This window comes from Capricornis sumatraensis, chromosome 1 (assembly GCF_032405125.1).
Source record: "Capricornis sumatraensis isolate serow.1 chromosome 1, serow.2, whole genome shotgun sequence".
Classification (NCBI taxonomy): domain Eukaryota; kingdom Metazoa; phylum Chordata; class Mammalia; order Artiodactyla; family Bovidae; genus Capricornis; species Capricornis sumatraensis.
Window position 1 is genome coordinate 159,979,792 of NC_091069.1, and position 27,260 is coordinate 160,007,051.

Sequence of the window (27,260 nt, forward strand, 5' to 3'; positions counted from 1 at the left end):
ACACTTTTTTAAGTATATTAAAAGATTTTAACAGTCTGTGGTTCATCATTTCTAATTGTAGTTTCTGAATATAGATAACTTATTTCAACCCTCTAGGCATTTTCCTTTGATATTAACCTGTACTTTTAAAAAGCTGTACCACTATTTAAAAAAAAATTCTCCATCTTAGGTATCATCTTTTGATTTCCTACTGTGGAAGATGAGGGTTTAGTAATTTCCTTACACATCTCCTTCACACAGACACTTCCCATTCCCCATCCTATTAATAGGTACTTGTTTTTGTTAAATTGGCCTTAGAGTTTCCCTTTATTCCTGGGAATACCTGTACCCCTCTCCTGTGTAAATCCCCTCTTCTTGGATTAAATTTTCCTCTTTCTAGGTGTACTCCCTTGTTTTGGGGGAGTAGCTTTCATCCAGCAGCTTCCTAGAAAGGGAATTTACGTGAGAGTTAAATTTTTTGAGACCTTTCAAGTCTCAAAATAATTTATCCTTTGTACACTTTACTTGTATCTTGCCTGGGTATAAAATTATAGGTTGAAAATAATTTTCCTTTAATTTTAAAAATTATATTTCTATTATTGTTTAGCTTCCAATAATAGTACTTTTGAGATATTTTATGTCATTCTGATTCTCAATCTTTTGCTTGTAACCTGTTTTTTTCTTTCTGGGAATTTTTAGGATATTCTGTATATCCCTAGTGTTCTGAATTTATGTTTTTTTGGTGCTAGGACATTTAATTTTTTATTTATTTGATGATTTCTTCTTCATTTTCTCTTTTCTTTTTGAGATGTTTGTTATTCAGCTGCTTGACATCCTGGACTGAATTTCTGACTTTGTTATTTCTATGCTAATTTTTATTTTTTGTCTTTTCTACTTTCTAGGAGATTTTCTTAACTTCATCTTTTTGCATAGAGCTAGTATTCAGCCAGTATACACTAGTGCTATCATACTAGTTATTATAATGTTAAAATATTTCCATACTACTTGGAAAATAGTTTCTGCCTCAAAAATAATTTGGGTAGCCAGCTGCATTCCAGATGTCCTGTACTCTCCTCCAGCCCTCTCTCCCCGCACTTCTCTAAAATTCAATAACTAAAACTTTAATGTACAGTAGAGCAGAGTGTGTCCATGATCCTGCTCTCGCTCTAGGCCAGCATGTTCCTATCTGTTTTAATTGGTACCTATGCCTGTGAGCCCACCAAAAGTCCTACTTCCCAGACATTGTGATTAGTTTCTAAAGGAAACTTAGAGGGCTGGCCTGTACCCTTTATCTGACATTGACAAATTCCAGGTGAGTACCACCAGAGGCCTGCCCTGCCCCAGTTGCTCCTATCCTCATGTGTCTCCTGAGATGAACTTACCTTATTAAAAGAAGATCATACTTATAGAGATGCTGGCACCCTTGTAGAGTGGTGACCTTCATATTGTTATTATTTTCAACATGATTCTTGTTTCTATCCTTCTGTTGAATTTTTAATTTCCATGATTATTTCAGCTATCATCTACCAAGAGTTTCCTTGTTATGAATGTTCTTTTTAAAATAAAATAATATCCTGTCCTCTTTTCTTGCACTTGAGAGGTAAATGTTAAAGGTAAATGTTAGCCAGATCATTTAAGGATTTATAAACACTGGAGTGTTATAATTAAATTATAGTAAAGTATGGTTTATAGAATTTAGGACTTTGAGTAGTTTCTGTATTTATGATAAAGGAGGAGTTAATAAAATAGCTGCAAGTTGTAATCAGTGTTTTAAAGAAAAACAAGGGACTGGGATAGAGAAAATGAAGGAAATGTAGACACAGACTTATATACCTGCATGTATCCATATTTATATGTATATATGCATAAATGTGGAGAAGGCAATGGCAGCCCACTCCAGCTCTCTTGCCTGGAAAATCCCATGGATGGAGGAGCCTGGTAGGCTGCAGTCCATGGGGTCGCTAAGAGTCTGACACGACTGAGCGACTTCACTTTCACTTTTCACTTTCATGCATTGGAGAAGGAAATGGCAACCCACTCCAGTGTTCTTGCTTGGAGAATCCCAGGGACGGGGGAGCCTGGTGGGCTGCCGTCTAGGGGGTTGCAGAGAGTCTGACACGACTGAAGTGACTTAGCACCAGCAGCATGCATAAATGTGTATGTGTGTCTATGTGTAGTGGTTAGAAGAGGCCTTTCCAGGAGGTGATATTTAAGTTGGAAGCCCAAGACTGCTAATGAAACTAACTCTGTAAAGAGTAGGGGAACAACTTTCTAGGTAAATGGAATTGAGTAGGAAAAGGCCCTCAGGACTTGAAGAGAAAGTTTGAGAAACTGGAAGTATAAAACCATGTGAATTTTATAGGGAGTGAGGCTAGAGATGAATTTGAAGAGATGGGCTAGCGATGGATACATATACTGGGTTCAGATGCTGTAAGTTCTGCAGAACCTTGAAGTCAGTCTTAATGAGGTAGTGGGAAAGTAGTAGGAAGGTAGATAGTGGGAAGCCACTGAAGAGTTTTAAGCAAGAAACTGACACGATCTTTTGCTTCTTTATAGAGTGCTTTGGAGCATAGTAGGCAGGGATGAGGGAAACTAGTTAGGCAGTTGTTAGTAATCTAGGTAAGATGTAGAACAGATACTAATGGAGAGAGAATTAGAAAAATTTGCAGTGTAATTTGGGAGAAGTCTCAACAGTATTTGCTAATATATTGCATGTAAAGGGTGATGGAATAACTATGTGATGGATGACTTCAAGCCTGCTGGTTGAAAATTAAATAGATCTTGGTAGATGTGCTTGATGTAAGTTCCATGAGGACTAAGTATATATTGACCTTCTAAGTTCACTGCAGTATCCTTATCATCTAACATTTCCTAGCATTCACAACAACCTAGCCTGTAACAGGCACTCAGTAAATGTTTGTTGAATGAGTGAGTATCGATGATTGGGGCAGAAAATAAGAAGTAAGGAACGAGGAACAGATTTGGTGGGCAACTCAGTAGATTAGTATTGAACTATTAAGCATTAGACATGTGAAACAACAGTAGCTATATACATACTATGAGTCCTATTTCAGCATCTGCACTTACTATTGGCTATCCTCATAGGATATACTGCTTTCATATGGATAGGTCCTTGGATGATGGTTCTTTATTTCTTGACATTTAAAAATTTCTAGTTGATTTGGTTAAAACATTTTTATTCTTCATAAAATTCTGAATGTCATTAAACAAATGTTATGAATGCTGACTTGATGCATAAAATGGTCTATAGAGGTTTACTTTATCATGTCATATACCCTCAGTATATATGGGTATGTCTCTCTGAGGGGCAGTATTAAGGACTTGTTTAACTTAGACTTGATAATATGTTTCACAACCTTTAGCCAGCATTTTTAAAATATGGAAATTGCATTTAAAATTGTAACTCTGAACACTGGAAACATATTGCTGGCCCTGCCTCTGCCCATTTGGCTGAACAGCCTGTTGCACCACTATAGTAGTCCCACTGCCAACATGGTGTCTTGGGGGCCAGTTCTAGCAAGAACTCTCCTGGGTTGCCAACAATTTGTTGTTTCTCTGTATCAGAGAAAGTAATTCTTGTTAGGAACCCACTGGCTGTTATGAGTTAGAATGGAAAATAGACGTATAGCTTCAAATACAGACTTTTTCCTCTTTCTCTGTGTTTGTATTCAGGAAGAAATTTAGTATTTCACGTATAGGGCCCTTCTGTGTATTGTTTACTTTGAATGAGGGAAATAGGTTCTATAACTATTAAAAAAAAAAACAACAACATAAAACACCTTCAAAAAAAGGACATGAAATGAACCTGTAACTTAATATAAATGTGTGGTCTTTTTATTGCTGATTCATAAGATTTTTTATTTTTAAAATTTAGGACCTTCTTAATAATTTCATCAAGACAACTGAGGGTAATATAATGAAGCAGACCATTTGCAGTTATTTAGATTGTGAGCGATCTTGTGAAGCTGACGTTTTAAAGAACACCAATTATAAGGTACTATAATTATCAATCAACTGAGTGTTTTAAAAATGTAATTGTAAAATTAAACTTAGGTGAAAATTGTTATATTATCATTCATCTAAATACTCTTTAAGAAGTACTTCATTTATTTGTAGACTTTTTGATAGCAGCCATTCTGACCTGTGTGAGATGGTACCTCACTGTGGTTTTGATTTGCATTTCTCTGATAATGAATGATGTTGAGCATATTTTCATGGCTGATTCATGTCAAAGTATGGCAAAACCACTACAATGTTGTAAAGTAATTAGCCTCCAATTAAAATAAATTAATTCTTTTAAAAAGCACTTTATTTAATTACAGCAAAATACAGCTGAGAAGTTGTTTGACTTGAAAATCTCAAAAGCTTAGATTCATTGTGATTAGGAATTATTTATATCCTGTGAGTCAATAAAAAAATGAATTAGCACAGAACCCCTGTTTGAGTTTCCTGAGCCATACAGCAAATTCCCGTTGGCTCTCTATGTTATGTATGGTAATGTAAGTTTCCATGTTACTTTTTCCATATATCTCACCCTCTCCTCCCCTCTCCCCATGTCCATAAGTCTGTTCTCTATGTCTATTTCTTCATCGCTGCCCTGTAAATAAATTCTTCAGTACCATTTTTCTAGATTCTGTATATATGCATTAGAATATGATATTTATCTTTCTCTTTCTGAATTACTTCACTCTGCTGTATGGCTCAGGGAACCCAAACGGGGACTCTGTATCAATCTAAAGGGGTGGGATGGGGCGGGAGATGGGAAGGAGGTTCAAAAGGGAGAGGATATATGTATACCTGTGGCTGATTCATGGTGAGGTTTGACAGAAAACAACAAAATTCTGTAAAGCAATTATCCTTCAATAATAAATTTAAAAAAATGAATTGGCTTTGCTAGTGCTTTTGTAATATTCACAAGCGCAGTAGCTTAGGAGCTGTTTATCACCAATATAGCAATCTAAGGTCTGGTGATTGATGACAAAGAAGTTTTAGGAAATAATGCTGTGGAATTGGGGCTGAAGGAAAAGAGAAATATAAAACTTCTGATGAACAGATAGCATGTTCATCTACAAAGGTCACTCACTGAGTTTCTGATATTTTATTGTATACAGCGTATGAAAAATATTAACTTATTCAAATTATTGCCTATTTTTTGTCTTTAATGATATAAAAATGATTTTTATAGTTCTTTGATTACCAGTGATCTGTTGATAAATTTTCAGTGCCAAGCTCATCTAGTTATAGAATAATAAAAAGTGACTTAAGGTGATATTTTCTTTATCTACATGGATTATTATCTCTTATCAACAGTTTTTACTCTCCTCCAGGGATTTTTTCAGTTAATGTGCAGTAAGAGCTGCTGTGTTTACTTCCATAAAATTTGTTGGAAAAAGTTCAAGAATTTAAAATATCCAGGTGAAAATGATCAGGTATTATATTTGTACTTCCTTTAAAACTTTACTAGAGCATATCTTCTTCTACTCTTTCCTGCTTTTTTATTCTTTCCCCTTCATTTCTTTCTATTTACATCCTTCCTCTTCCTTTCTCGCTCCATTTTTCTTTCCCTATTCTCTCTGATACTTTTCTGCTCACTATTTGGTCATCATTACCATTTATTAAACAGGTCTTTGTAGTAAATTCACATAAAGGACATAAAATCAAAGAATAGAATTGCTTAATAAAAAGAAAGGACAACTGTGTAGTTTTAAGGCTAGAGAACAGTGATACATTTTATAGCCTTCCAAAATAAATTTGTGTTACTGGGAATTCCCTGGCAGTCCGGTGTTTGGGGCTTGGTGCTTTCACTACCAGGCCTCGGCTTCAACCTCTGCTTAGGCAACTAAGATCCCACAAGCTGCATGGTGCGGCCAAAAAAAAAAAACCCAGCAAACCTTCAAAATATATTAGTATTATTTATATTTGCCTAAAATCATATAACTAAATTGAATTTTTTCCACTGAAATTAAAATAGAAATTGAATGCCTGAGTCTGTTACTTATTTACTCTTTAATGAGGTAACTGCCATAAATTGGGTTTATAATGTTTAATTCTAAAGTGTTTACATTGTGCAAACCACAGAAAACACTTATAAAGCAATTGTATATGGAGTTGAGTGTTCTGAGTTCAAGTCCAGATTGAACCACTTACTAGGTTTTTTTTACACTAGGCTGAAACTCATTTTTCTAAGCCATAAAGTAAGGATAGTAATACCTACTTTATAAGGTTGTGAAGATTAACAGATAAACTTGTATTGTGCATTGTAAAAATCATTATATAAGGCACAGTTATTCATTTTTTAAGCAGTATGTAAATACTTTTCACTTTCTTTGATTGTTAGGGCAATCGGTATTGCTCAACTTTAGAAAGACAAGTAAAAGAAAACTAAATAAATTAACCAGAGGAAATAGCAAGATCAGGATCAGAGGACTCAAATTTTTATTCTTTCTTTTCTGCTGAAATCTTCACTTATCTAATAGAAATTCAGTATTTCTTTTTGTACTTTTTTAGTTTGTATATTTTGCTTGAAGTTGCTTTCACTGGGAGCAGCAAATTCATTTTAGTTTATAATGTAACTATATAAAGATTTTGAAATATTAATAGAAATGATGAGAGGGAAAAGTGTGATTATATATTTTAAGTAAGAAATCCACTGGTACAAGTAATGGACTGTCTTTGAACAGCTAACTCTCAAGTGTTTGTTCACATCTTTTGTTTTACTATCTAGCAATATTTGCTTCTAACTTTATATAAATATAATCAGTTTTGCACATCAATGGATTTTTTCTATTTTTATTGTTCATATTATTTTATCTATTGATGTTATTATTGTTTTCTATTGATAAAATTTATAGAGTTTTAGTGGAAAAAAATGTTTAAAGGAAGGATGTACTGGTGACATGGTAAGGATGCTGCAATGTGAAGTACCTGGAATTGTCAAAATTTTGGTGAGTATCTTTCTCTTGTTTTTCTTACTGGAATGATGTTTTTGACTTGGAACAGATTTGGGAATCGTAATAATAGTAGCCTAGTCATATTCTCTTTGATGGTGACTAAGCTCTCTAACATTGTGTTGATTTCTCTAAAGTAGTATTTAGGTGGTACTTAAGAGTAAAAATATTAAAAAAATAAAACACACACACACACAGAAACTGACAAAACAGGCCATGACTATACCAGTGAGGATAGTCTATCATGCACAGAGGATGATAATCTAATGCTGTTCCACATATGGTTAAAAATAATTTCAGTGTTTCCGAACCCTTTTTAGTCTTGGTTTTGCTATTTCATTTTAATAAAATATCTTATTGATATTTACTTATCAGTAAGTAAACCAAAATTTAAAAAATGTATATATATATATTATGTTTAGGTATGATCTTCTCTTTTAGATTTGGCATTTAAATCCTATGGCGATATAAAGTAGAACTGGTTTTTGAGATCAGCTCTACTATTTGACTAAGATTGTTTGTAACTTATTTCTTCTGTTTTATTTTTGTATATTCACTATAGTTTCATTCTCACTGTCTTCTTTCAAACATTAAGGCTAAGAAGTAACACTAAAGAATTTTGAAAATTGAACTACTTTAGGGCTTTTTTTTTTTTTTTTCCATCACTTGCAGTTTGAAGTTGTGAGAAAGGATGAATATATAACCATTGAAAATTTAGGAGCAAGGTAAGTTTGAAATTAAATATTCTACTTTTTTTTTTTTAGCATGTATGTAGTTTTCAGTTGCTTCTTTCTGTGTTTTCTGTTACTTTTTGGTGCTTCATTAAATTGAAAGACAATATCAGTTGTGTGAAAAACTGTATTTAATTGACATTTGTTTACCCTTCCCCACATTTTTGTAGACACTTAAATTCTAAAGAAGAAAGGAAAATTATGTGGATGCTTTTACCTTAAATATGAAAAGAATCCCTTCATGAAAACCAAACATATTTTTCTTAAAGTTATTTAAATTAGGTTGTTATAAAAAACTTTCTCCTAGCTTTCAAAACTCATCCAGGCCTCCAGGCTCATCTGAGAATTAGAATCATTCTATTTCTTAGATGAGAAAGCTGTATTGTAACTGTATATACTGGTTATATATCATATATAAGCAGAAATTCATTGAGCTATAAATTGTTTCTGTTGAAATTAGGAATTTCAATATAACACTTATCCTAATCCATTGATTCTCTTTTCTTCTATTTAAAATGTCTACCATTTTTTAATCTACCAGGCTTAAACATTAATACCTAAGGCATCAGTTTTCTCTATGAGCTAATGAAACACAAATCTTTATCTCTGCTTCAGATCTCATTTTCAAAACTCTAGGTCTATCTACCTGAATGCTAAATATTTCCATTTTTATTTTTCAAAAAGATCTATAGTTCAGTATGCTCACAGTTAGATTCACAATATTTCTTCCCAACACTGCTGTGTAACGTTTTTTAGGTCCAATTAATTCAGCTTCTTAAATATATTGTACATGCCTCCTTACTTCTCCCCTTGTGCTTCTATTAAGCTAAATAAATTTATTTTTCATTTGGAATTCTGAAATAGCTTCTAAACTTGTCTTTCTGGCTCCAGTCTTACCTTTCTTCAGTCTGACTGTTCAACAGTCTATAGAACTGTCTGTTCAGTCATTAAAATAGCTTTTTTAAAAGAAAATTGGAAATACTTCATTTCTGTGCTTGAAAATATTTAACAGACTTCTAGTTGTTCCTGGTTAAGTTCAGACTTCTTAGCTTGGTTCTTTAAGATACTTTGGACCCTGCTATACTTACTGGTGTCGTCTCTTGTCATTCTTTTCTTACTATATATGCAGCAACTATACTCAACTTCTTTTAGTTATTAAGTGTGCCATCTGCTTTACCTCTAGAATTTGCCCAGAATACTCCACTCCTTTGGATTTGGCTGGTTAAAACTTCTAGAAAATCCTATTTACTTTGCATTAGGTGTTTCAATCACATATTCCCTTTTTTTCTCCTATTAAAACCTTTACTAAGTTCTGTTATACTTTCTTGGCTTTCTTTTCCATTTGACTATAGTGTCCACTAGGGCAAGAACTTTAACTTGCTTACTGGTATATTCCCAGTATGTAGCATAATGCCTGGCATATAGCTAGTACCCAATAGTTACACGACAGATGTGGAGATTCTGCGGTGAGTGTGTTACTTTTGTTTTGATAGGCAATTAACTTATTTGAAACTGAACTGCAAGGCTGTTTTTCTTGGCTAGTGGTTCCAGTTTCAATTCAGATCTTCTGTCTTTAGCTGAGCTGCTATGAGTGTTCCACATGTATGGTTCAGCTGTTAGTTCGAGACGTGGCCAAAAAAATTGGGGGAGCTCTTCTCTGTTTCCTTTCTGGAATTCCCCCACACTCAACAGCCATGGCTCCATGGCTTCAATTTACTAGTTCCTTTAACCAGGGAGACCTTTGTTTTCTGCTCTGTTATACTTGCACCAAAGAATTGATGCTTTTGAATTGTGGTGTTGGAGAAGACTCTTGAGAGTCCCTTGGACTGTAAGGAGATCCAACCAGTCCATCCTAAAGGAAATCAGTCCTGAATATTCATTTGAAAAGACCCTGATGCTGGAAAAGATTGAAGGCAGGAGGAGAAGGGGATGACAGAGGGTGAGATGGTTGGATGGCATCACCGACTCAATGGACATGAGTTTGAGTAAACTCTGGGAGTTGGTGATGGACAGGGAGGCCTCACGTGCTGCAGTCCATGGGGTTGCAAAGAGTCAGACATGACTGAGCAACTGAACTGAGCTGAATGTTATTCTTAGCCTCAGACTAAAAGCTCTAAAAGTGGTAAACTTAATTTCATGTAGTTCTCTTCTCTTCTCTCTGAGCATATATGTATACCCTCTACATTCAGTTTGTTTGGTTGGTTTGTTTCTTCCACTCTTTGGTGCCTTCAAGGAGTTGCTTTTTGTAATTTGTGTAAGTTTTATAGTTATTTTCTGTGGGAAAACCCTGGAATAATTGAACCTTATTATTAAAAGTGGAAGAGCTACCTCATAAGGTTTTATGAATGAATGACAGAAATATTTGGTTGTTTTTTAACTTTAAAATGCTTTATTGTTATTAAAACATGCTCAAAGAAAAGCCCACAAAATATAAATACAGAGTTTAAAAAAGAATTATGAAGCATACAGCCTTGTGGCTTTACCCAAAGCACCAAATAGTTTTGTCAGCACTCCAGAAGCACTCAGTTCTCCTCTTGCTAGGTAACTGTTGACCTGACTTTCACAGTAATTATCTCTTCACTTCAGTTATTAATATAAATGCATTTCTAAACACTGAATTTTTTTTAATAGGTTAGGCTTTTTTAAGCTATGGTTCATATACAGTAAAATTCACTTTAAAAAAATATACGTTTAAATGAGTTTCTTTATATACAACCAGGTAATCACTACTGTGATCAATAGCTCTTTGTCTTCCCTAGTCTCTCTAAAATCTCTTACTAGTCATTTCTCTTCAACCTCCAAATTCTGGTAACTACTGATATGATTTCCATTCTGATTAATACTGCTTTTTTCTGATTATCCTCTAGTAGGAAGATTTGTAGCATCTGAATTTATTTTACTTAATGTAATGATTTTGAGATTCTTCCTTGTTATTGCATGTATCAGTAGTTCAGTTTTCTTTGTTGCTGAGTAGTCTTCCTTTGTATGGATGTACCACAACTTATTTATCCATTTAACAATTGGTGACATTTGAATTGTTTCTGGTTTTTGGCTTTATAAATAAGGCTGCTATAAATATTCATGTATAAACCTTGGTAGAAAGAGATGCTTTCATTTCTCTTGGGTAAATTCCTAGAAGCAGTATTGCTGAGTCATATGGTATGTGTTTAATGTTACAATAAACTGCCAGTCTGTTTTCAGAGTAGCTATACATTTTGTTATTCTCACCAGCATTGTAAGAGAATTATAGTTTCTCTGTATTCTGTTCAGCACTTGGTATTATTAAATTTAAAAACTTCAGCCATGTTAAAAGAAATGTAATGGTATATTATTGTGGTTTTAATTTGCATTTACCTAAATTTTCAAAACTAGTTTTCTATTTTAGATCCTTTGCTCTTACATGATAAATCTCAGAAACACCTTATAAATTTCTGTAGACTTCTTGCTAAGGTTTTGATTGCATTGAATTTGTAGGTCAATTTGGGGATGATTTATATCTTAGCAATATTGAGAATGCCCATCCATGAAGATGGTGTATAATTAATTTCATTTAATTGATTCTTCTTTGATGTCGCTCAGAAATATTTTGTAGTCTTCTATGTACAGGCTTATAAATGTTTTGTTAGACTATCCATGTATATTTGACTTTCTATGCTATCGTAAATAATAATTATAAAACTTCAATTTCTAGTTATTTCTATTATATAGAATTTGTTTGTGTCTATTGAACTTGTATTCTGTGACTTGCTACTTACTAATTCTAATATTATTTGTAGATTCTTTGAGGTTTTCTATAAATGATTATACCATCTGTGCATAACGACAATTTTATTTCTTTTTTGCAATCTGTTTGCTCTTTGTTTATTTTTCTTTGCATGTTGCATGAGCTAAGTTCTCTAGTACAGTGTTGAATACACCTGTGAGACCAGACAGACATCTTTGCCTTTTCCAGATCTTAGGAAGAAGGCTTCAGTGTTTCACCATTTAGTATGCTGTTAGCTGTAAAATTTTTATAGATGCTCCTGTTTAGGTTGAAGAGATTCATTTCTCGTGCTACTTCTCTGAAAATTTTTATAATGAATGAATAATGAACTAATGCTTTTGAGCATGCATTGAGATAATTATATGGTTTTTTGTCTTCTTTATTGTTAATATGTTGAATTACATCAGTTTATTTTCAAATGTTGAATCATATGTGCTTTCCAGGAGCAAATAGTTAATTGGTCATGATCTTATTTTATGTTGCTGCTTGTCTTTTAATTTCTAGCTTTATTGAGATATAACTGGTATGTAATATTGTGTAGGTTTAAGTTATACAGTATGATGCTTTTATATATGTATAATATGTGAATACTACATATGTGAATACAGCATACCAGTTATAGCTCAATAAAGCTAGAAATTAAAAGACAAGCAGCAACATGAAATAAAATATGGGGCTTCCCTGGTGGTGCAGAGGTTAAAGCATCTGCCTGCAATGTTGGAAACCTGGGTTCGATCCCTGGGTTGGGAAGATCCCCTGGAGAAGGAAATGGCAACCCACTCCAGTATTCTTGCCTGGAGAATCCCATGGACGGAGGAGCTTGGTGGGCTACAGTCCATGGGGTTGCAAAGAGTCAGACACGACTGAGCGACTTCACTTCACCATATATGTATATATATATATATATATATATATATATGAAACAGTTACCACCATAAGGTTAGTTAATATATCCATCACCTCATATAGATTTTCTGTATAATGGGAATTTTTAAGATCTTTTGTTTTTTTGGCTGCACCTTGTAGCATGTAGAATATTAGTTCCTCAACTCAGGATCAAACCTGTACCTCCTGCATTGGAAACATGAAGTCTTAATCACTGGACTGCCTGGAAAGTCCCTAAGATCTACTGTCTTAACAACTTTCAAGTATACTTTGTAGCATTGTTAATTATATTCACGTGATGTATTTTGGATCCTTGGTTTGTACCTTTTGACCCCTTTACCCATTCTGTTCTAGAAACCAGTACTTGAGAAACCAAGCACCACACTCTGAGAGTTGGAGAACTCAGGTTTATTATGCTGGGGGCCCCAGAGGAGTTAACACTCCAAACTCTGAGCCCCAAACAAAGGGGTTACAGAGTTTTTTATACATGGACAGGCATGATTAAATGGGTTTGTGGGTTTGCAGGGGCTAGGGCGATTGCAAAGAGCAGAACAAGGGTGAGTGAGATAAGCTCCAGTTCCTAGTATTGTGAGTCCCTACATTCTGAGACCTACATGATTTAGACTTTGCAAGACAGATGCAGAAGGAGCAGGAAGTTATGTAAAATTTTAATTTTTCCTCTTCATTACGCCCTCTTGATGCTTCTATCACTCGTTGTAGAAAGCATCATCTCATGTTTTGGTAGGACATTCAGAGCTCCCCATCGTTTAGGGGCTATATTGAGCTATTACCATTTGTAACTTTATGGATTTAATTCAAAAGGTTATGAACTGACAATTACACTGAGAATACAAGGACCACACAAGAGCACTGCAAAGAACATGAAGAGAGGACCTGTTAAAACGAGAAGCCATGATGCCCAGCTCCAGATATTGTTCTAATTACCCCAGAAATTAGCTAGTTTCTCTTTTTATGATTTATTCCCTTAGTGGTTGGGCCTTGTCCTTGACTATTTCTGATTGGTTTACAGCATTCTTCAATTAAGAAGAGACAGAGTCCTCTCTTTTCAGCTGTCAGTAGGTCTCAGTTCAGTTCAGTTCAGTCGCTCAGTCGTGTCCAACACTTTGCGACCCCATGAATCGCAGCACGCCAGGCCTCCTTGTCCATCACCAACTCCCGGAGTTCACCCAAATTCACGTCCATCGAGTTGGTGGTGCCATCCAGCCATCTAATCCTCTGTCGTCCCCTTCTCCTCCTGCCTCCAATCCCTCCCAGCATCAGAGTCTTTTCCAGTGAGTCAGCTCTTCACATGAGGTGGCCAAAGTATTGGAGTTTCAGCTTCAGCATCAGTCCTTCCAAAGAAATCCCAGGGCTGATCTCCTTCAGAATGGACTGGTTGGATCTCCTTGCAGTCCAAGGGACTCTCAAGAGTCTTCTCCAACACCACAGTTCAAAAGCATCAGTTCTTCGGTGCTCAGCCTTCTTCACAGTCCAACTCTCACATCCATACATGACCACAGGAAAAACTGTAGCCTTGACTAGATGGACCTTTGTTGGCAAAGTAATGTCTCTGCTTTTCAATCTGCTCTCTAGGTTGGTCATAACTTTCCTTCCAAGGAGTAAGCGTCTTTTAATTTCATGCCTGGAATCACCATCTGCATTGATTTTGGAGCTCAGAAAAACAAAGTCTGACACTGTTTCCACTGTTTCCCCATCTATTTCCCATGAAGTGATGGGACCAGATACCATGATCTTCGTTTTCTGAACGTTGAGCTTTAAGCCAACTTTTTCACTTTCCTCTTTCACTTTCATCAAGAGGCTTTTTAGTTCCTCTTCACTTTCTGCCATAAGGGTGGTGTCATAGGTCTAGCCCTTTCCTATTCTGTAAAACCACCTCAGCCAGGAAGTCTAGTTGGTCCTGTAATGAAAAGCAGAGCAATAATACCAAATAGGGATAGAGGCCAGAGTTGATAATGAAAATCCATTGATATTTCGAAGGCAGGATCCTCAAACTTCTGCCACGTGTTGACCACCCAGCTACCAGAGTGTGGCTGGAGCAAGGCTGAAGAGTCCTCAAGCTTCTGCTGTGCATTGACTAGTCAGCTTCCGGAGTGACTAGAGCAGGGCTCAGCGTCCTTCATGGGTGAGGGCCGTTGCCTTTGGAACCAGACCTTGAGGAGGTTTTTTGGGGTCCCAAACTGCTTTCCAGGTGTCCTCATCAAGGAAGCCGCAGATTTCTTAACTCTGGTGTAGTGACTCTAAAGGATGACATCTGTAACTTTAACAGCAGGAAAGGTTGCCAGGATGACCATGTGAGGGCCTGTTCAAACTGGCTGAAGTGGTTCTTTCTTTTAATCTTTAACCCATATCTCATCTCCTGACTGATAGGGATAAACCCAGTTGCCCAAAGGAATGGGTGTCCTTTTTAAGGTTTCTTGGGCAATATGGCTGAAGAATTTTCCAGGGCCTGGAGGTGTCAGGACATCCTTAGGTCAGCTAGTTGTTCATGGTCTCCCTTGAGCTTTTCTATTACTGGGGGTGGTCTCCTGTATAAGATCTCAAAGGGAGAATAGCCCGAGGACCTCAGGGTGCATTTATGGAGGAAGAGGAGAGCCCACAGAATGATAAGGCAGCTTGTTCTAGCATTGCCTGGGTGTTGGCTGTGCGGATGGATATTCTTGTTGTATTACTCTTTGGAGAAACAAACTTAACAAGAAAGTTATATAGCCCAAAGATTAATATACGTAGGAAAGCTGTTGTGGGGCTAGCCAGGAGAACCAGGTCCAGACATTGGTTTGTGACATTAGTGCTTCTCTAGGCATGAGAAGGCAATGGCACCCCACTCCAGTACTCTTGCCTGGAAAATCCTATGGATAGAGGAGCCTGGAAGGCTGCAGTCCATGGGGTCACTGAGGGTCGGACACAACTGAGCAACTTCACTTTCACTTTTCACTTTCATGCATTGGAGAGGGAAATGGCAACCCACTCCAGTGTTCTTGCCTGGAGAATCCCAGGGACGGGGGAGCCTTTTGGGCTGCTGTCTATGGGGTTGCACAGAGTCGGACACAACTGAAGTGACTTAGCAGCAGCAGCAGTCATGAGAAGATGTAAGAATTTGGACTCATAAAAATCTTTACCTAAAAACATCTGACTTATCTGAAGACCTGTTTTCTGGTTTTTCCCAGAGCATAGAGTGCCTTATTTTTTGTCTCCATCCTAAACTCCTTTCAAGGGTGTGTTGAAGGTCAGCATTTTGTAGTGGTCGTGATTTAATCTTTGTAGAGGCAGCTGGCAAGGGCCACCTTCCAGTCAGCAGGGCCCCTTCATAGCCACATATTTGGCCGTATTTTTTGGGCATTTCATGGTCATTCTGTCCCACTGTGCTGGGAAGGCTCATTCCCACATCTAACAAAGATTCCATTGACAGGCCACTCAGTGTGTTGTCACTAGACAAGGCCTTGTAAGTAACAAAAGTCTCTGGACCATACCTGTCTTACTAGCCTCTTGGTCCAGGAAAATATTTCCTCTTGTTGCTTCTACCCATATCTAGAGTTACATTATTACAATTATTGATCTCATATGAAGCTGCACATCAGCATTTTATCACAGGCTTAGTCACACATTTGGTAACGTAAGAGATAATCTTCTCAAGCAAGCTACATAGAAGAATATAGTTAGCAGTTATTAGTAAGGTCACAAGCAAGAATTTAAGTCAAGAATTTTCATTGGGTATAGCCTGTTGTACCCCAAGTCATTTGACTCAGTTAAATGATTATAGCCAAGTTTTCATCTCCTGGTTGTATATTATGGAACATCTGACCTTTATGTAAAGACTGGTTACTGAGATAAGCTTTAGAAACAATCTTGAAGTGTCCTTTTTAATAACTTACTTAAAACTTTTGGCAGTATAACATAACAAGGAACTATCTCAGAAGTGAGTCTTGGAAGCACAGACCTTAATTAACAAAACTAGACTTAATATTCAGTGAAACATTTTTCTTCTTCTTTTTTTTTTTTTGGAGAACCCACTGTGAGGGCATTAACACTGTAGCCAGGTAAGGCTTTAACCCATCAAATAAAAATGAAGTCTGTCAGGGAGCTGGGAAAAGCCAAGCAGTCATCTTGGATTTCCCCTAGCCCTGGCTCTTTGATTTTCAGCTGTTGTTTATCTATTTTTAATTTCCTGATTTAGGAGCAGACTATTGCCATGTTTTAAAGACATCAGGATAGCAGCAGTCCAACTGTGAGGGGTTGTTTTGTTGTTGAAGCAGAGTGAACTTTGTCTACATGTACCATAATCTTAAATGATGTTTATTTACTTTATCAAAGTAACAAAAAGATTTTAAAAACAAATGTAACTCACTTAAATTTTTAGGCAAAGAAATTCATAATCTGTTATTGAAAGCTGCATTTCAAGAACTTTGTTCTCTAAAGAGAGAGAAGACCAAATTCCAGTCTGGTACCAGCTTACTGTTAATAACAAAATTTGTTTATCTGCTTAATCTTAGAAACTTTTCTATAAATCTTGAAGAACTAGCAGTATTTTTTTAAATGCATGAGGATAAAACCATAGAAGCATGTTTAAAATCTGATTCTATAGCAATTGACAAACCTGGTCACAACATTTTAATATGATAACTAGAATTATAATTGACCATATTTTATCAGGACATATCAGATCTATATGAATTTTACACAATTTTAGGATACCTATGTTAGTAATATCAACCATACAGTATAGTCTGAAATGATTTATCACCCCTTCAACAGTACTTCCTTTGTGGCTCAGCTGGTAAAGAATCTGGCTGCAATGCGGGAGATCTGGGTTTGATCCCTGGTTTGGGAAGATCCCCTGGAGAAGGGAAAGGCTATCCAGTCCAGTATTCTGGCCTGGAGAATTCCATGGGCTGTATAGTCCATGGGATCCCAAAGAGTCAGATACAACTGAGCAACTTTCATGTCACTTCAACAGTACTTCCCATGTAATTTAACATGTCCTCTGAACCCAGGTAGCTTAATATCTCTTTGGGATGTCTCAGGGGCCCTCTGAAGCATCCCAAAGTTAGCTAGAAGTCAAGTTATTTAGGAAGTTTTATCAATAAATATCAAAAGGGTTTAGGATCATATAAGTCACTGTGAAATAATATTCATTAGCCAAAGTTAACAAAAGATTTTAAAGGTAAATTTAGAACAGATCAATTAAGAGGTAAAGAAACAAATCTATTATTGAAAGTAGTTCAACATCTGAAGAAAGTATGTCCTGTTAACAGAGAGAAAGGCCAAGTTCAAGTTTTGTACCAGCTGACTTTAAACTCATTTAGGTGCACAAAACTTTTTAGGGTCCATTTTCCACAAACCTTTTAATCACTTTCTGTAATAGCCACCTGTAAGTCAGACCTACTTTGTTTTCCCTTTATAAAATAAAGTTTTATTTTTTATATCTTCTTTACTAAAAACATACATCTTATGCAAACAAACATTAATACTAGATATTTAATATTGAATATTTCCCGGTTTATGTGAATCTGAAATATATTTAGGTTAATTTTTCTTGTACTTAGAATTGTTTGATTTATAAGCACTTACTTTTCTTTAGGTCAATTAAATTAGAATGCATTTACAACTTCAACAATATTATCAGAAAAAAAAAAAAAAGGACATACACTGAGACATACATAAATCCAGACAGATGGACAGAGATCTTATAGTTTTTTGTTTGAGATTTAAAATATCTCTTTGACTCCTTTTTTTTTCTTTGTGTGAAGTTCTAATTTGCCCAAGACTGAGGTCTCAGGCAAAGTGGGCTGTGTATTTCAAGGACATGGAAAGGGTTAACTTCAAGCTTTTTCCTTGGCAGGCCTTTTAACAAGCTAGTTATTTTTAACTATATATGCAAAAAGAATTGGCTTTGCAGTTTCCAAAAAAAGTTTCTCACACTACCTTCAGTCAGCAATCACGCACTCACAATCATTCAGAGGCTATCACAGTGCCTCCCTTCTCCTGAGTCCCCAGGTTTCCTTACCTGTTGCTCCCTTCCTGGGAGCCCCAAGGAGGTTATCAGTTACAATGCCTCCTTCCTCCCAAGTCCCCAGTTCTCCCTATCTAGTGCTCCCTTCCTGGGAGCCCAAGGAGGTGGTTAGTCTCTTCTACCCGGCCTGGGGACTGACCCCATAGCCTTACCTTATCCTGTGGCCTTTCCTGGTGAGTTGGTCTGTCCCTTCAATGAGTCCAGTCAGGGCTCGGCTGTCCAGAGATTCGGAACACCTGTCTGAAAGAGAACCTGGAATACAGTCAGGTAGCATACCTCCTCATTCATCTCCGGGTTCCTTGGCTCCAGCCCAGCCGAGCCACCAGTCCAGTGGCCCAAGGAGCCACTGTGGTTGGAATCTGACTGGGGCCTCCAGAAATGTTGCAGTAACAAGTACTCAAGAAACCAAGTACCACACTCGGAGAGTTGGAGAACTCAAGTTTATTATACTAGGGGGCCCAGAGAAGTTAACACTCCAAGCTCTGAGCCCTGAACAAAGAGGTTGCAGAGTTTTTTTATACCCAGACAGGCATGATTAAGTGGGTTTGCAGGTTTGCAGGGGCTAGGACGATTGCAAAGAGCAGGACAAAGGTGAGTCAGATAAGCTCCAGTTCCTAGTATTGTGAGTCCCTACTTTCTGGAACCTACATGATCTAGACTTTGCAAGGAGCAAGCTGGGTTACAGAAGCAGAAGGAGCAGGAGGTTATGTAAAATTTTAACTTTTCCTCTTCACTCCCACCCCTGGCAATCACCAGGGGTGATTTTTGAGTTCAGGATTTTTCAGTTCCCACATGTAAGTGAAATTGTGCAGTATTTGTCTTTCACTGTTGGACTTATTTCACTTAGCATAATGCCCTCTAAGTTTACCCATTTATCACAAATGGCAGTATTCCCTTCTTCTTATGGCTGAGTAGTATTCCATAGTATATATATATGCCAAATTTTCTTTATCCATTCATCCATTAACAGACACTTAGGTTGTTTTCCATGTTTTGGCTGCTGTAAATAATGCTTCAGTGAACTTGGGGATGTAGATGTCTCTGAGACAGAAATTGTATTTCCTTTGGACACATAAAATGAAGAAGTGTTAATCACTCACTCGTGTCTGACTCTTTGCACCCCCATGGACTGTAGCCTGCCAGGCTCCTCTGTCCATGGGATTCTCTAGGCAAGAATACTAGAGTGGGTTGCCATTTCTTTCTCCAGGGGGTCTTTCCAACCCAGGGATTGAACTTTGGTCTTCTGCATTGTGGGCAGACTCTTTACAGTCTGTAGGTTGCCTTTTCATTTTGTTGACTATTTCATTCAGTGTGCAGAAGCTTTTTAGTGTGATGTAGTCCCACTTAGTTATTTTTGCTTTTTTATATGTGCTTTTGATGTCATATTAGAAAATCATTGCCAAGACTGATGTCAAGGCAATGTTGCTTTCCTCTCTACTTTCAAAAGTCTCTCTTTGTCTTTTACTTTTGTTAAATAAGCTATAATGCATCTCAGTGCAGTCTTTTTAAGGTTCAACCCATTTGTGGTTCTTTGAGCCCTGTGTATCTGGATGTCCATTTTGCACCTTAAGTTTAGGAAAGGGACATTATTTTTTTCAAATACTCTTTTGTCCCTTTTTCTTTCTCATCTCCTTCTTGGATTACTATATGAGTATATTGTTTCTCTTATCATTGTCCTATAAATCCCTTGAGCTTTATTTATTTGTTACATTCTTTGTTTTCGCCTTTTTCAGGAGACACTGCAAGAAGGAATGTAGTCTGCCAAGATACAAGCACTGCTTGCTGTAATTTCTACCCCTCTTCTCTGATTATCAGATACCCAATGGTTGAGCTCAATAGATTTGCTTCAGTGATCCCTATGAGGCAAGACCCAAATGTAAGCCTCCTAGTAAGCCTCCCACAATGCTAGATTGCCAGATGCCTATCTTGAGTTTTCCTTTTCTCATTGGAGAAACTGTAGGTCCAGAGGGACTCTCTTGGTTCAGTGCTGTGCCAGCCTGGGAGACGGGTATGTGGTCAAAGAAGGACTGCTTTTCTAATCCTTTTAAGATGGCTCTGCTTTGTCTCTGTTGTCCAGGGAGATGCATCACCCTCACAGTTGGGTTCTTGGATTTTCATTAAGTTGTCTTGTCTCTGGAGAGTTACTCGTTAGTCTTTTTGTGAGGGAAACTGAAGTCTGGAATGTTCATGTTGCTGTCTTGATGATGTCATTTCATTGGTGTTGTTAAAAATATTATTCATGATGAGTTTTAGTATGATAAGGCAGGCTTTATTCAGAACTTTCATGAGAAGCATAGAGACTACTGCTAAGGGTTTTGTAGTAGGGAGTGAGACTGGACAAGTAGGAATTTATAGTCAGAAGAGTGGGAGTCAGTGGATGAAAAATTACTAAGAATCATCAAGGATAATTCTTTGTTAAACTTACCTAATAGGACTCTTGCTGAAGTCAGGCCAAGATAATCAATATTCAGTTCAGTTCAGTCGCTCAGTCGTGTCCAACTCTGCGACCCCATGAATTGCAGCACGCCAGGCGTCCCTGTCCATTACCAACTCCCAGAGTTCACTCAAACTCATATCCATCGAGTTGGTGATGCTATCCAGCCATCTCATCCTCTGTTGTCCCCTTCTCCTCCTGCCCTTTGCAACTAAGGGAAATTGATCCAAAGTTTGTTTGTTTGTTTTTGTAATGTCTTTGTCTAGATTTGGTATCAGTGTAATGCTAGCCTCCTAAAATGAATTTGAAAATTTTCCTACTTTTATTTTGTCAGAATGCTGCCTTGATACTATTATATAAATGCTTTGAACTGTATAAAAGGCCAAAAAGATATGACACCAAAAAATGAGTCCCCCAGGTCTGAAGGTGTCCTGTATGGTACTGGGGAAGAATGGAAGAGAATCACCAATAGCCCCAGAATGAATTAAGTGGCTGGGCCAAAGTGGATATGACGCTCAATTGTTGATGTGTCTGCTGTCGAAAGTAAAATCCAGTGCTGCAAGGAAAAGTATTGTACAGGAACCTGGAATGTTAGGTCCATGAATCAAGGAAAATTGGATGTGGTCAAGCAGGAGATGGTAAGAATAAACAACATCTTAGGAATCAGCAAACTAAAATGGATGGGAATGGGCAAATTTAATTCAGATGACCATTATACCTACTACTGTGGGCAAGAATCCCATAGAAGAAATGGAGTAGACCTCATAATCAAAAAAAGAGTGCGAAATACAGTATTTGGGTGCAGCCTCAAAAATGACAGAATGATCTTAGTTCGTTTCCAAGGCAAAACATTCAACATCACAGTAATCCAAGTCTATCCCTCTTCCACCAATGCCAAAGAAGCTGAAGTTGATCAGCTCTATGAAGACCTAGAAGACCTCCTGGGACTAACACCTAAAAAAGATGTTCTGTTCATCATCAGGGATTGGAATGTGACAGTAGGAAGTCAGGATATACCTGGAGTAACAGGCAAGTTTGGCCTTGGAGAAGAAAATGAATCAGGGCAAAGGCTAACTGAATTCTGCCAAGGGAATGCACTAGTCATAGCAAATACTTTTTTTTTAACAACGTAAGAGACATGGACATCACCAAATGGTTAATACCAAAGTAAAATTGATTAAATTCTTTGTAGCCGAAGATGGAGAAGCTGTATACAATCTGCAAAAACAAGACCTGGAGCTGACTGTGGCTCAGATCAGCAGCTCCTCATTGCAAAATTCAGGCTTAAACTAAAGAAAACCAGGAAAAACACAACTCCAGCCAGGTATGACTTAAATCCTGTATGAATTCACAGTAGAGGTAACGAATAGATAAGGGACTATTTCAAGGGACTAGATCTAGATAACAATGTGCCTGAAGAACTATGGCCAGAGGCCCATAATATTGCACAGGAGGTGGTGAACAAAACCATCCCAAAGAAAAAAAACAAGGCAAAGTGGTTATTTGAGGAGGCTTTACAAATAGTGGAAGAATGAAGACAAGCAAAAAGCAAGGGAAAGAGGGAAAGGTACATCCAATTAAATGCAGAGTTTTAAAGAATAGCTAGAAGAGAAAAGAAGGCCTTCTTCAATGAACAATGTTTAATAATAGAAGAAAACAACAAAAGGGGAAAGACTAGAGATATCTTCAGGAAAATTGGAAATATCAAGGTAGCATTCCACCGAAAGATGGGCTGCTGCTAAGTCACTTCAGTCTTGTCCGACTCTGTGCGACCCCATAGACAGCAGCCTACCAGGCTCCCCCGTCCCTGGGATTCTCCAGGCAAGAACACTGGAGTGGGTTGCCATTTCCTTCTCCAATGCATGAAAGTGAAAAGTGAAAGTGAAGTCGCTCAGTCATGCCCGACTCTTAGCGACCACATGGACTGCAGCCTACCAGGCTCCTCCATCCATGGTATTTTCCAGGCAAGAGTACTGGAGTGGGGTGCCATTGCCTTCTCTGTAAGATGGGCACAATAAAGGATAAAAATGGTAGAGACCGAGCAGATACTGAAGAGATCAAGAAGAAATGGAAAGAATACATGGAAGAACTGTATAAAAAAAGATCTTAATGAACTGGATTACTACAATGATGTGGTTAGTCACCCAGAGTCAGACATTCTAGAGTGTGAACTCAAGTGGGCCTTAAGAAGCACTGTTTATAAAGCTAGTGGATATGGTGAAATTCCACCAGAACTATTCAAATCCCTAAAGGACAATTTTGTCAAGGTGTTGCATTCATTACGTTAGCAAATCTGGAAGAGCCAGCAGTGGCCAACAGGACTGGGAAAGGTCAATCCTTATCCCAATTCCTAAGAAGGATAGTACCAAAGACTGTGCTAACCATTGGACAATTCCACTCATCTCCCATGATAGTAAGATCATGCTTAAAATCTTGCATGGTCGGCTTCAGCATTATGCAAACGAAGAACTTCCAGATGTCCAAGCTGGGTTTAGAAAAGGAAGAGGAACTAGAGATCAAATTGCCAACATTCACTGGATTATAGAGAAAGCAAGGGAATTTCAGAAAAACATCTATCTCTGTTTCCTCAACTACAGTAAAGCCTTTGACTGTGTGGATCATGACGAACTGTGGAAAGCTCTTAGAGAGATGGGAATACCAGACCATCTTACCTGTCTCCTGAGAAACCTGTATGTGGGTCAAGAAGCAACAGTTAGAACCCTGTATGGAACAACTGATTGGTTCAAGGTCGAGAAGGAGTACAACTGGGCTGTCTGCTGTCACCCTGTTTGTTTAACCTATGTGCTGAGCACATCATGAGAAATGCCAGGCTAGATGAATTAAAGGCCAGAATCAAGATAGGTGGGGAGAAACACCAACAATCTCAGAGATGTGGATGATACCACTCTAATGGCAGGAAGCAAAGAGGAACTAAAGAGCCTCTAGATGACGATGAAGGAGGAGAGCCAGCTTAAAACTAAATATTAAGAAAACTAACATCATGGCATCCGACCCCATTACTGCATGGCAAATAGAAGGGGAAAAAGGTGGAAGTAGTGACAGATTTCCTTTTCTTGGGATCCAAAATCACTGTGGACAGTGACTGCAGCCATGAAATCAGAAGATAGTTGCTTCTTGGCAGGAAAGTAATGACAAACCTAGACAGTGTGTTGAAAAGCAGAGACATTACTCTGCTGACAACGGTCCGTATAGTCAAGGGTGTGGTCTTCCCAGTGGTCACATATGGTTCTGAGAACAAGACTGTAAAGAAGGCAGAACACTGATTGATGCCTTTTAACTGTGGTGCTTTAGAAGACTTCCAAAAGTCCCTTGGATGGCAAGGAAATCAAACCAGTCAATCTTAAGGGAGATTAACCCTGAATATTCACTGGAAGGACTGATGCTGATGCTGAAGCTCCAGTATTTTGGTCGTCTGAGGTGAACAGATGACTCGTTGGAAAAGTCCCTGATGCTGGGAAAGATTGAAGGCAGAAGAAGAAAGTGGCAGAGGATGAGATGGCTGGACGGCATCACCGATGCAGTGAGTATGAACTTGGGCAAACTCTGGGAGATGGTGAGAGACAGGGAGGCCTGGCGTGCTGCAGTCCATGGGGTCGCAAAGAGTCAGGCACAACTGGGCGACTGGACAACAATTTTATAAATGTTTTGAATGGTTATAAATGGTTATAAATGTTTTGAGAAGCCATCCAGACTGGAATTTTCTTTGTGGAATTTTCTTTTACATATTAATTAAATTTTTTTAAGAGATCAGTTTAGTTCAGTCACTCAGTCGTGTCTGACTCTTTGAGACGCCATGGACTGCAGCACGCCAGGCCTCCCTGTCCATTACCAACTCCCGGAGTTTACTCAAAATCATGTCCATTGAGTCAGTAACCATCTCATCCTCTGTTGTCTCCTTCTCCTCCCGCCTTCAATCTTTACCAGCATCAGGGTCTTTACAAATGAGTCAGTTCTTTGCATCAGGTGGCTAAAGTATTGGAGTTTCAGCTTCAGCATCAGTCCTTCCAATGAATATTCAGGACTGATTTCCCTTAGGATGGACTGGTTGGATCTCCTTGCAGTCCAAAGGACTCTCAAGAGTCTTTTCCAACACCACAATTCAAAAGCATCAATTCTTCAGCACTCAGCTTTCTTTATACTCCAGCTCTCACATCCATACATGACTACTGGAAAAACCATAGCTTTGACTAGATGGATCTTGGTTGGCAAAGTAATGTCTCTGCTTTTTAGTATGCTGTCTAGGTGGGTCATAACTTTTCTTCCAAGGAGCAAGCGTCTTTTAATTTCATGGCTAGAGTCACCATCTGCAGTAACTTTAGAGCCCAAGAAGTGGAAATCTGTCACTGTTTCCACCTATTTGCCATGAAGTGATGGGACCAGATGCCGTGATCTTAGTTTTCTGAATGTTGAGTTTTAAGCCAACTTTTTCATTCTCCTCTTTCACTTTCATCAAGAGGCTCTTTAGTTCTTCACTTTCTGCCATAAAGGTGGTGTCATCTGCATATCTGAGGTTATTGATATTTCTCTCGGCAATGTTGATTCCAGCTTGTGCTTCCTCCAGCCCAGCGTTTCTCATGATGTACTCTGCATATAAGTTAAATAAGCAGGATGACAATATACAGCCTTGAAGTACTCCTTTCCCTATTTGGAACCAGTCTGTTGTTCCATGTCCAGTTCTAACTGTGGCTTCAGGACCTGCATATAGGTTTTTCAAGAGTCAGGTCAGGTGGTCTGGTATTCCCATCTGTTTTAGAATTTTCCACAGTTTATTGTGATCCATACAGTCAAAGGCTTTGGTATAGTCAATGAAGCAGAAGTAGATGTTTTTCTGGAACTCAATGATTCGGCAGTGTTGGTAATTTGATCTCTGGTTCCTCTGCGTTTTCTAAATCCAGCTGGAACATCTGGAAGTTCACAGTTCACGTACTGTTGAAGCCTGGCTTGAAGAATTTTGAGCATTACTTTACTTGCATGTGAGATGAATGCAATTGTGTGGTAGTTTAAGCATTCTTTGTCACTGCTTTTCTTTGGGATTGGAATGAAAACTGACGTTTTCCAGTCCTGTGGCCACTGCTGAGTTTTCCAAATCTGCTGGCATATTGCATGCAACAGTTTCACAGCATCATCTTTCAGGATTTGAAGTAGCTCAACTGAAATTCCATCACCTCCTCTAGCTTTGTTAGTAGTGACGCTTCTTAAGTCTTACTTGACTTTACATTCCAGGATGTCTGGTTCTAGGTGAGTGATCACACCATTGTGGTTATCTGGGTCATGAAAATCTTTTTTGTATAGTTGTTCTATGTAAGAGATACATAGCTATTAAGATTATTTTTTCTTGAATGAGCTGTGACAGTTTGTCTTTTTCAAGGAATTTGTCAGTTTCATTCAAGTTATGTATCTTTGCATAAAGTTATTTATAATATTCCCACATGATCCCTTTTTAATGTCTGTAGAGTCTACAATGATGTCACCCTTTTCATTTCTGATGTTGGAAATTTGTGTCTTTTTTTGCTTGATCATTATGACTAGAAGTTTATCAATTTTGTTGATCCTTTCAAAGAATCAGTTCATTTCATTGATTTTCTCTAATATTTTTCTGTTTTCAATTCATTGTTTTCTGTTTTTACCTTTGTTATACATCCTTGCTTCTGCTTGCTTTGGGTTCAGCTTTCTCACATTTTTCTAATTTTTTAATAGGAAAGCTTTCATGATTCATTTGTGACTTTTTTTTTTCTTTATAAACCAGCTTTCCTTTAGCATCACCGCTTTTGCTGTGTCCCATCCATTTTAATCTGTAAGTTGTTTTTAGGTTTTTCAACTCAGATTATCTTCTAATTGTGTATGTGTATAACTATGGAAGTGTGTTGTGTAATTGCCAAATATTTGGGGATATTTCAACTATGTTTCTAGATATGAATCCCAATCTCATTCCCTGTGGTCACAGAATGTATTTGCAAGCATTATAGCCTTAAAAATTGTGGAGATTTCTTTTATGACACTTAAATATTGTATATTTTGATAAGTGTCTCATGTTCATTTGAACTATATCTGCCTTTGTTTAGTACCATGTTCTATTAATGTACCAAGTTGATTTATTAGTTTTGTTTCAGTGTTTCTATATCACTACTGATTATCTGTTTACTTTTTCTATCAGTTACTAAGAGGGAAATGTTGAAGTTTGATGTCTATATATTATCTTTTTCTATTGCCTATTTGTATATTTTTAAACTCTTTTCATTAAATACTACACACATATATAGGGTTACTTTCTTTTTTTCTTGATGATTTGAGTCCTTTATCCTTATGTAAAAGGATATCCCTGATAATATTTTTGCTTTAAGTTTATTATCTGATATTTGCATAACTATTCCAGCTTTTAGTTAGTGTTTGTGTGGCATAGCTTTTTGCAACTATTTACTTCAATTTATATAATCCCATGGATAGAGGAGCC

The 27,260-nt window shown here is 37.4% G+C and overlaps 1 protein-coding gene across 1 annotated transcript in view; it reads left to right on the forward strand.

Annotated features, from left to right (window-relative positions):
• DZIP3 (DAZ interacting zinc finger protein 3) overlaps positions 1-27,260 on the forward strand; it is a 100,810-nt gene that overhangs the window by 23,773 nt on the left and 49,777 nt on the right. Inside the window, exons 8-11 of the mRNA XM_068975265.1 lie at positions 3,875-3,994; positions 5,328-5,429; positions 6,852-6,944; positions 7,620-7,672. Coding sequence (XP_068831366.1) covers positions 3,875-3,994; positions 5,328-5,429; positions 6,852-6,944; positions 7,620-7,672 — 368 coding nt within the window. The remainder of the gene's footprint in view (positions 1-3,874; positions 3,995-5,327; positions 5,430-6,851; positions 6,945-7,619; positions 7,673-27,260) is intronic.